General features: G+C 34.2%; 1 protein-coding gene across 1 annotated transcript in view; it reads left to right on the top strand.

Moving 5' to 3' along the window:
- Positions 1-11,119, top strand: part of DNAlig1 (DNA ligase 1) — a 75,643-nt gene extending 64,524 nt beyond the window's left edge. Inside the window, exons 12-14 of the mRNA XM_090385696.1 lie at positions 1,286-1,483; positions 5,056-5,148; positions 10,319-11,119. Coding sequence (XP_090241822.1) covers positions 1,286-1,483; positions 5,056-5,148; positions 10,319-10,405 — 378 coding nt within the window. The 3' untranslated portion in view covers positions 10,406-11,119. The remainder of the gene's footprint in view (positions 1-1,285; positions 1,484-5,055; positions 5,149-10,318) is intronic.
- Positions 11,120-11,498: the final 379 nt, after the last annotated feature.

Raw genomic sequence — 11,498 nt, 5'->3', positions numbered from 1 at the left:
GAATTGTACATCATCCTGTGATGGTTAAAGCTCTTAACTTTTTTCCAGTGCAGTGGAAAACACATTTGTTCATGATAGTTAAAGCAAATCCAGTTATGGAGTGGCTTGGATATGGAGTTATCTTAGGCTGTGCTGCTGTATACAATTTCTGGTGAATTTCTTGTCTTGCAAAGTCTCAAGGTGTTGCATGAACTTGAGGTAGTATCTCTGTAAGCAATTGATTGCTGTTTTATTCACAGCTCAAGGTCATTCCCACATAGTGAATGTCCTTGAACCAGTGACTGTTTTGACGGGCACAGAAAGCAAAGTGGAGGTACATTCAGTGCATCAGATTTTTACAGATTCGTAGAAAATAGGTCACTAAATTTACTTCTAAATGCAAAACTTTGGTAACTTTCCATTTTTGGTCCCAAAAAGCCCTTTCATTAAAGTCAAGATTAACCAAGACTTAAATAAAACAGTAAATCACTTACAAATACATCAAATTTCTGTTGTCTTTTTAAGGCTGGACTTGATAAGGTATGATGTGCCCCTATATACCAGCCAATCTAAAAATAAAATAATGGAGAGATGCAGGCCAACACCCTCCAAAGAATGAGCACCCTTTTTGTAAATGAATAATAAAGTAGAAAGAAAGAAGCTGGAGACCCACAAGCATTACCTCTTCACAGGGACATCAGCTTTTGAACTCCAAAAACGATTGTATTTCAGTCATTGGCCATTATCTTACAAAGAACCAGTGAATGTCCCTATATGATACAGATAGAATGCAATAGATAACAAACGAACACAGTCTTGATACATAATATTGTGGTGGTCACAAACATTCGAATAAATCAGAATGTAGAATGGAAGAAAACATAAATCAAAGGGAGAACTAATATAATGGGGGCCACTATAAGAAGACAAAAAAAGCATTCATGCTGCCGTGTTTTTTTTTTTTTTTTTTTTGTCTTCCTTACTTTATTTCAGTCTGCTATATTAGTCCCTCCCCTTTCTTTCTTCATTTATATTTTCTTCTGTTTTGTTTTATCTGAATGTTCGTGACCACCACCACAGTTTTCTTCGTTATGTTTTAATGTAGTTCACCATTTGTTTTATTATGATTACACCCCCCCCCCCAGGTTAGTTTGCATTTGCATTTTGGTTTGTGTTTGCTTATTTAACCTACAGTGGGTGGTAGCCATGACATTTTTTATTTCTTAAGTTTATGTTCTTTTTGCAGTGTGATGTGATATCTAAGAAGTCTAAATCATGTTTTTTTTTTTTTTTTTTCTTGCAACAGCTTGGTACAGGATTTGATGAAGAAAATCTGGAAACCCACACCACTTTTTTCAAACAGAATGTAATACCTACACCCAAGTCGTACTACCGTTTCGATTCCAGTGTGATGCCAGATGAGTGGTTTGAACCGGTTCAGGTTTGGGAGGTCTTGTGTGCTGACCTTTCTGTATCTCCTGTACATAAGGCTGCTATTGGAATTGTACGTATATATATATATATATATTTTACTTTCTGCTTTTTTTTTTTTTTTTTTATTTAAATTACTAAACTTACAATATGTTTGTCTTGTGAATATCTTTTTTGTGCTTTTTGCAAAACAAATTGTACTTTTTTGCATGTTTATATTTCTCAGAAATACTTTTTGCTTTTATTAGATCTTCCTTGAGTGACATGGTGCATATGTAAACTGTATTATTTAAAGATAATAAAGCCCTCAAACCTACATTGGTTTAATTATTTTTATTTCTGATTTGGAAATATGTACGTAATAGAGTCAAAATACCATGAAACATTTAACTCTGTTATGTGAATGTAGGTTTGGGTGCTTTGTTATCTTTAAATATGCTGTTTGTGTTGCTCCATAATTTTTATAAACCTCAACAATTTAGTCAACAGTTGAATTCTCTTCAACCTGTCATGTAAATATTTTGTTTTACTAGTTCAGTGGTAAGATGCATTTTCCCCATATAAGATCCAGATGGTGTCTTTATGCTAACAAGCAATAATTATCAAGTTATATAATATCAAATAGAGAGCAAGAATTATTCAATGTTTTTTAAAACGATGTTTGGATGTAATGATAAGTCTCAAATTTATTTATTAAAAAGTTCCTATTAGATCCACAAGATCCTATCCCTCTCTTCATTTAAGCAAGTTTGGGGATTAGATGATCTTTTATGATTCAGAGCTGCTGCTTAATGAAATTAAATACACCTTAAGCTCAGTTACCATATATCTATATCTGACATACTGTACATACAGTTTTGCATCTTTGACTCACTGTGATGTAATCCTAGCAAACAACTTAAGTAATTGTACGCTCCTCTGATTCCTGTAATCATTCTCAAGTATGAACAGAAAGTTTATTTATTTTTGAGATTAGAAGCTAGTGTGCTTTTAAATCCAAAAGCAAAACTAAAACAAAGCTTTTGGCTTAACTTTCTGTATCCTTTCAGCAGTCTCAAGCAGTTTGCTGCTCTGATTATGTGTCCTCAGTTGTGCTTAGTCTTAGCAGAACAATAACTTGTAAAAGTGCTTTTTATTGTACAGTAAAAAGCACTTCTACAAGTTATATGATAGTTCAGATGAGTGAAAAGAGAAAAAGGCCCCCTTTTTCTCTTTTCACTCATCTGAACTGATGGGATGAAAAAGAAAACTAGAACTGGTGGGGTGAAAAGAAAAGTGTGGATCAAGGGGGTCATTTTCACCTTTTAAGCAGTATTATTTGAGAACTATGGCTCACTATTGCTGCTATTCACAAGAAGGCAGTAATAATTCTTGTGTTGTTTTGAAAGTGGGCATCGCATCCTTGTGGCAGTGAGGAACATTGCTGCAAGCAGGAAAGATATCAGGCAATCCACTGAATAGTTGTTTTAGAAAATTTCATCCTCTCTTTACCACAACTATAAAGATTTCTAAAAACATAACTTAGCCTGGAATTGGATAGTGAAAATGTGAACAAGTTGTCACAATCTCATAGAGAAACCTCAAACCAATGATTTGATTGAGTTGCAAGCACAAATGCAAATTGAAGAAAGAAATGATAGTTATGATAATTTCCATAATTCCTTCAAAGAGCCTGAACCTCAAAGGTTAAGAGAAATCGTGAAGGTGGAAGAGATGATGGAGTCATGGAGGATTCCAATTCCAGTGTTGTCAGAGCCGTGATGGCAGTCAGCTGGCTTTGTTTGAATGAATTTTTCAAACAGGATTAGTTATCAAGTATATACAGTAATTGTATATATTCGTATTTCATTTTTAAATAATCAAATTATTCGCAATCTTTGGGAACACATCTCGGCAAGTTATGAGTTTATATGGGAAATTAACATTCAGTTAGTATAACATTTGGTTAAAAAAAATGGTTTTCCAAGAAGGCACTGTAATATATTAACAAAGTGTTAGGAGTATACTGGCAGTAATTTTTGAAAGATTGTACATATTGAGTACAAAAAAGTAATGGTAGAATTTTTATTTAACCCTTTCAGTAGAATATGTTTATGTTTTCATCTGCGAACTCTGAAGAGTACTTATATATATTTACACTTTATATTTGATGAGCAAATCGTCTAAATCTTTCAGTACATGTTGCACTCACTTATTACTGTTTTTAATAACAGTAGACACAATTTTACTAGATTGCAACTCATTTGATAGTATTTATCCAATTTTGGCCTGAAATTGAACAGATTCTCTGGAATTCAGATTCAGAGGTTGATAGAATTGAATTGTGTGATAAATTGATGTTTGGTATTGTATAAAATAGGTAACCAAAAAGATCAAGTTCAAGTTCTTGTTTTGTCCATGCCCTAATGGCACAATTTAATGATAATTAAATCGTGTTTTCATTGATTTTTATTAAATTGTATGATAATTTACTCATATTTTGGAAAAGGCTTTTTGCACAGTTCCACCTAAACATGTTATGCACAAGTTGGGAAAGTGCTGGAGACAAACAGTTATTAAAAATGGACAATGCTCTGAATGTATAGTACTTAGGGTTCTATGCTAAGGTCTTTATTGTTTCTGATTTTTATCATTAATGATATTGATAACAGTATTACAGGTTTCATGTCAAAATTTGCTAATGTTATTAAATGATGGGCTATGTTGTTAACATTGATAACCAGAATATGCTGGTACAGCATGGCTTAGACAAATTGAATTATACAACTGGACTAGGAGGTGGGGGGAATTAAGCTTTAATGCTAATACTTATATAAGTGCAAGGTTCTGCATCTTAATCACAGTAATCTCAAGTTAAAGTATCAACTTATGGGCTAAATTATTAAAAACTGACAATGATATTGAAATTTTGACAGTACAGATCAAGAAGTTATTATTCCGCTGTACAAATAGGTGTTAAGGCTTCATTTTGCGAGATAATCACGAGATCTCGTGTAGATTTAAAAATGATTAGATAAATGCTTGCAAGTAGTGTAATTAAATTATAAAAATAGTATCTTTATAAACTTTTCACATTCAGTGTTCAAATATTTATAACAAATTCCTGGATCTTTTTGATCCTATCTTGATTATATGCATATAAAATGGGTAACCAAAAAGATCCAAGTTCTTGTTTTGTCTGTGCCCTAATGGCACAATGATAATTAACTCATGTAATTTCTTTTTGTTGCATATGTTATAAAAGCTATGCTTCTATGCATCATTCTGCTGTTTGAATACTAGTACTGTTTATTTAGTTTATTTAATAAATGCTGTTTTAGTAGTTTAGAATTAGGATGATGAGTGCATGGATGAGCACTAATATCTTTTAAAGAATTATTTTGTGAATTCACAGGATTCTTTTAAAGATGACAAGGATGGTCACATTTCAGCACTTCAAGGTGGGAATTGGTGGGGGAATTGCCTAATATTATTTAAGAAATGGCAGGTATATTCATTCAGATTAGATACTTCATAGGATTATTCACATTAAACACTCTATAGGGCCACATCTCAGTTTTGAGATAATGGTTACATTCAAATTAGATACTTTAAACTAAAATGAATTTTAGGAATATTACATAGTACTTCTGTTTATGCTTTCAGGTTGATCCTGAGAAAGGAATTTCCCTCAGGTTTCCAAGGTTTGTTAGAATTCGAGATGATAAAAAACCAGAAGATGCTACTTTGGCGTCCCAGGTAATCTAGCTATTATTTTTCTGAGATTACTTATGCCTTTCACACATTCATTCACTATTGCTTTGAAACATGCATGTGTCAGAAGCGTTTTTAAGACAGATTAAAAACCACTTTAAGAATCTTTTTATTTTAGTTATCCAGAGTTCTTTGTTCAACAAGCCTTGTCAGAGACCAGCTAACTTGGACTGAAATTGTGGCAGCAGTATGTTAAGGCTGTTTTAGATATTAACTGGAAATAAATATCTGTTATTTGTCCATTTACACAGGGTAATCGATTTGGAATATTCTGCAACTTTTAAAACAAACCAAATAGTACAGTAAAACCCCGCTACTGGGGTGCATGAATCATTCGATTTTACCAAAATATAGTTAAAAATTTATTTGAACAAAATTCTGCTGCATTTCTATATAGAAGCAGCAGTTTTTGTTTCATTGTACTTAAACATTGACTTTAGAATCAAAATAAGAAATGAAAACATATATGCTACAAAAGTAAAAATATTTTTTCAGAGATCATTGTTTTGAAACCATACGCTTTCAAAACAGTGATCTCTGAAAAGGAATTCTCTCTCTCTCTCTCTCTCTCTCTCTCTCTCTCTCTCTCTCTCTCTCTCTCATTCCCCATTCAGAACACGACAACCTCCTTGCACAACTCCTCTCAACTCCAGTTCTGTTTGGTGACTTTACTGGTCACCATTCATTGTGAGGTTCCACTACAATGGATGCAAGAGGCAAATTGATTGAAGAATTATGGATAATAATGACTTAATTTACTAAACTCTGGGTCTCCCACCTATATCCACCTACCTACAGGATCTACTTTTGTAATTGACTTGTCAGTTTGTTCATTCATCTTTCCAATCATATGGTCAGTCTTAACCAATCCCTTTAATAGCGACCACTTTCCAATTATTTGCTCATTACAGAGTTAACTCCAAATCCCGATCAATGATCAATCCACTTTTAAGTTTAAAAAAATGAACACTGAGATAGCTGTTCTGCCCAAACACTTTTCGACAGGCTTTATGTTCAACAACAACCTATTAATGATGTAACTACTTAACCAATCAGATTCTTATCACAGCTATTGCTTCCATTCCAAATCCAATTTCAGCATTTATCATTCACCAAAATCACTGGTGGAATACAGATTGCTTTAATGCCAAACGGAAAAAACTGTAGAATAATTTCCACAAGTATCCCACCACCGGTAACCTAATTGCTTATAAAAGACAAAGCTAGAGCAACACAAATTAGACAAAAAGCAAAACGAAATTCTTGGATTGCTTTTGCCTCAACATCACCAAAGACACCAATACATGGCTCATCTGGAAAAGAATACAAGCACTAAATGGCAGATTCGTTCGATTGCCCTCTTTAATACTTCACTGGAAAGGGGAAAACCTATCGTCAGCTAAAGAAGTTTTTAATGCACTAGCAGAATCGTTTGCTGCAACTTCTGCTTCTGTGTCCTCCTTCTAGAACATCAAATCAGATGCATGGAAGTATAAAATCAACTTCTTCACACATTCCTGTACAACCAACCCTTTATTTAATGGAACTTAAGAATCATTAAACAGAACTTCTAATAGTGCCCAGATGATGTTTGTTCATTATGTTATGCTGAAGCATAAGAATATAGAGCCCTCTTTAATACTTCACTGGAAAGGGGGAAACCTATCGTCAGCTAAAGAAGTTTTTAATGCACTAGCAGAATCGTTTGCTGCAACTTCTGCTTCTGTGTCCTCCTTCCAGAACATCAAATCAGATGCATGGAAGTATAAAATCAACTTCTTCACACATTCCTGTACAACCAACCCTTTATTTAATGGAACTTAAGAATCATTAAACAGAACTTCTAATAGTGCCCAGATGATGTTTGTTCATTATGTTATGCTGAAGCAAAAGAATATAGAGCCATATAAATTTAATGAATAATTGCAATGTAAGGCTATATTTTCCCATGAATGTAATTTCCCTTCTCCCCATAAAGTTTTATTCCTCAAGGATCTACTTCTTTGGGCTGTAAACAACACAAGTGAATTTTATATAATTGCAGAGAATGTTAGCCACTTCAATAGTAGCAAACTATAAAAATATACAAACTATTTGCCATTTCTGGAAAAGAATACAAGCACTAAATGGCAGATTCGTTCGATTGCCCTCTTTAATACTTCACTGGAAAGGGGAAAACCTATCGTCAGCTAAAGAAGTTTTTAATGCACTAGCAGAATCGTTTGCTGCAACTTCTGCTTCTGTGTCCTCCTTCCAGAACATCAAATCAGATGCATGGAAGTATAAAATCAACTTCTTCACACATTCCTGTACAACCAACCCTTTATTTAATGGAACTTAAGAATCATTAAACAGAACTTCTAATAGTGCCCAGATGATGTTTGTTCATTATGTTATGCTGAAGCATTTATTTGAAAAAGACTTGTGTACCCTGTTAATTTTCTATAATTGGATCTTCTCTGAAAATGCTTATCCTTCCTGGTGCCATTCTTTCATTATCACCTTACCAAAACCAGGAAAAGATCCTTCCTTTGTTCAAAATTACAGGCCAATATCTCTTATGGGCTGCATGGGTAAAATTTTCAAAAGGATGGTTCATACAAGGATAATTGGGTCGTGGAGTCAGAATCTCCTATCAGATCATCAGTATGGCTTTTGAAAGAACAGATCAATCTTAGACGTGCTTATCAAAGCTGAATCTCATCTGCAGTGCCTTTGTCATGAAACATCTAGTCGTGGTCAACTTAGATCTTAAAAAGGCATTTGACACTACCTGGCATGGTATTATGGATCTCTACCATCTGGGGGCTTAGGGGCCATTTTCCTGAAATTGCATTCTTTTCAGATTCGTTATAAAAACATAAGTCTGCATCTCACATTCAGGAAGTAGTCCCGCAGGGATCGATACTTAGTTCAACACTATTTGCAATCCAAGTTAGCAGCATCCCATGAAATTTCTCAATAACTGTTGAAACATTATATGTAATGCATATAACCTTACCATTTCCTGTCAGTCTCAAAGTAATACCATCTCCAACTTGCCATGACCAAAATAGAATCCTGGACTTCGCGGAACAGTTATCAACTATCAGAAAAGAAATGCACTGCCATCCACTTTTGCAAGCGACGGGCTCTCCATCCTGATCCTAAACCACAGATAAGCAATACACTAGTCTCACTGTTTAATACCATTAGATTTCTTGGACTGATATTAGACAACAAGCTAAATTTCCAAGCTCATATCACTCATTTAAAAACTACCTGTCTACAGCATTTAAATATACTTCGATCAGTCTCATCCATGTCATGGGCAGCTGATCAGTATGCTTTACTGAATCTTTATAGAACTTTAATCCATTCACGCCTAGATTGTGGTTGTCCATTATATGACTCTGCCAGGAGCACTACTATACTACAGCTAAATGTCATCCAGCACAATGCTCTGAGGACTGCACTGGGAGCTTTCAGGACTGCTCCACTATGCTGCTAAGATCCAGTCTTCCATTGCACCCCAGTTGAGACTGTCTTTATAATACTTGGTTGGATTCATTTCATGAGGGTAACTCAAATGAAAATCGACCTGCCTCACTCATGGTCAATGAGCTTGTATAGTTGGTGTATTGATTTAATTGATATTTTTTGGGACAACTGCACCGTTCCACTTTGGATGTGTGCTTCTGCCTCTCACAATATGCATTTTCTCCAATGGGGAAAGAATACCTCCCTGCAATATCAGACAGTTGCACTCAGCTTATGCTACTCTGAACTCCTATGACCATAAAATATGTACTGACGGATTGAAAACTGACAGTGTGGTAAGTTCTCTGGCAGTTTTTCCTTCATGTACAGTTACAGCCTCACTACCATTGGCATGCAGTATCTTCACTGCTGAATTATATGCCATCAAGTTGGCATATAGTAAGATTATTGATCTTTCCATCTCTCCTGCCATAATTTACACCAAATCCCTCAATGCTGTCTCTACCATAAGGAAAAATTTCTCATCTGATCTTGAAATGCATTCATTCCCAGCTATTCTCCTGCAGCATGTCCAATCAGTTTTTGCTGGATCCCTGGTCATTCTGGAATTCCGAGAAATGAAAGTGCTGACTTTGCTGCTAAACATCTTCAACTTGCTCTCACAACATCCTCAGGTTCCTTACACTGACTATAAGTCTAGCATTCACAAAGCATGCTACAATAGCTGGTTACAGATCTGGAAAAGTAACATGAGCAATAAACTTGACCATATAAAACAAGATCCAAAGCTGTGGATCTCTGGCTTTCAGCAAAACAGACAAGCCGAAGTAGTACTGGTAAGACTGTGAATTGGACACTCATCATACTTACCTCTTATTATTAGAAGAAAACCCCCACCCCAGTGTTCATCCTGTCATGGTCAACTTACGGTCTGTTGTTTTCTAGTTGACTGTCCCTTATGTTCAACCATCCAATCAAACACTTTCCAATCACTTTCCGTGTTGAACATCTCGCATGATTTATCTTTCTTAGGAAATGAAAGCGAATATAGAACAATTTTTATTCTATTTAAAATGTATTGGCCTATACAGGAGCATATAATTTAACAACTATAACAATATGATCATGCAAACAAACTATGAACAGACAATTTGGCCTTGGTGGCCCTTGTGTCACTAACCCAATAATAACAACGATAATGGGTTAGCGTCGAGTTAAACAAAGTGAAATAGGTTAATGTAGAGTTAACATTAGTCCATTATAGTATGGACTAATGTAATCCCTACATTAGCAATTGATACATAAAAAGGAAACATTCTGCATAGAGATTATCTTTGATATTTTTAAAAAATTTATTTCACAGATTTTTGCACATCCAAAGACCACGACTGCCAGAACTTTTACAGCAGATAATATTCAGTTAATTAAAGAGAAATCAGTGATCGTAATCAACACGAAGAGTTTACCAACCACAAATTAATTCTCAGTAATACTTTCCCAAATCCCTTTTTTTTTTTTTTTTTTTTCTTTGATAAGAAGCAGGTATATTTTTCATAGCTTTGTTGCCCAAATTGGTATAATTTGACAATAATAAGACAGTTTTACTCAAAACAGTGACCGACATCTGCATTGTGGTTTTTAGAAGTATCTAACACAAATAATTTTCTCTTTTCAGGTGGCAGCACTGTATAGTAATCAAGACCAAGTCAAAAATCAGAGTGGGGGAGGAAGAAAGAAAGAAGACGAAGAAGAATTTTACTAATGAACATGTTTATTTGGATTGCGTTGTTTCGGTATTGGGATTTAGAATGTATGTTTAAACATGGCATTGCACCATTAAGAAAATATTGAACTCAGTTAACAGCCATACATATAGAGGTCAACACTGCTGAGATCATTAAAAAATGGGCAATAATTATTCCTTTGCAAATTGTATTCAGAAATTTCAAATGTTTGTAATTACATAATGAGTTTCACTCAGAAAATGCATTACAAAAAGTGAAAGCATATGAAAAGTGAATGGAGAACACTTAGATTATGCATCAAACCCATTCTTATTATTATGTATGAGTCAGCAGCTTTAACAACAGAAATGATAATGCATTCAAATGGTTGAAAGCAGAGTACATCTGAGCATACAATAATGTTAGACCCCCATCTTATTTCACTTTTAGTGCCTTTTAGAAGCCATGCTAAGCAAGAAAATCATTGTGCCAAGCTTCATTTATTTCATTATGTATAATTTTTATCAGAATCATGATCATATCTGTCATGTGAATTTAGATTTCTCTGTTATTTGGATGTCGGTAAAAGGTGGTGTTATTGATTGTTATAATAATCGGTGATACCATCCATTGCAAAGTCCCCTTTTTTATATTAAAGGTCCATTTAATGAGTTATTTTAGAGACTTATCAAAGACCAGTGTAGAACTTTAACATGTGAAAGAATACCCAGACCTTCTTAAAATGCTATAAATTTCTTACATCACAGCTTATAAAAAAATTTTAATGGATTACAGTAAGTTTTTTTAATATAACTTAATTTTTGTTTTATTGTTCAAATATTTGAATTACAGGAATTTAGATACTACAATATCAATGTAGGAACCAATATTGTCTTTAAACCTTTTGTACTCCCTGCAGTTGTTACATTAGCAGTTTACCTGGTTGAAGAGACCCAGAAAGTAAACTTGATAACATGTTGGCATTTATAAAAAAAAAAAATGTAATGATTTTTTCTTATTTTTTTCCCTCTGGTTACTAATACTGTCAATTTTTGTATTAATAGTCACAGTAGTTGTTTTTCGATTTGTCACTGGCTTTCGGGCATTTATAATGCAGCTTTTGATACAGCT

This window comes from Mastigoproctus giganteus, chromosome 12, assembly GCF_048544385.1.
Source record: "Mastigoproctus giganteus isolate SK-2022 chromosome 12, ASM4854438v1, whole genome shotgun sequence".
Lineage (NCBI taxonomy): Eukaryota > Metazoa > Arthropoda > Arachnida > Uropygi > Thelyphonidae > Mastigoproctus > Mastigoproctus giganteus.
Note: the sequence above shows the minus strand (reverse complement) of the source record. Positions and strands in the feature narration are given on the sequence as shown.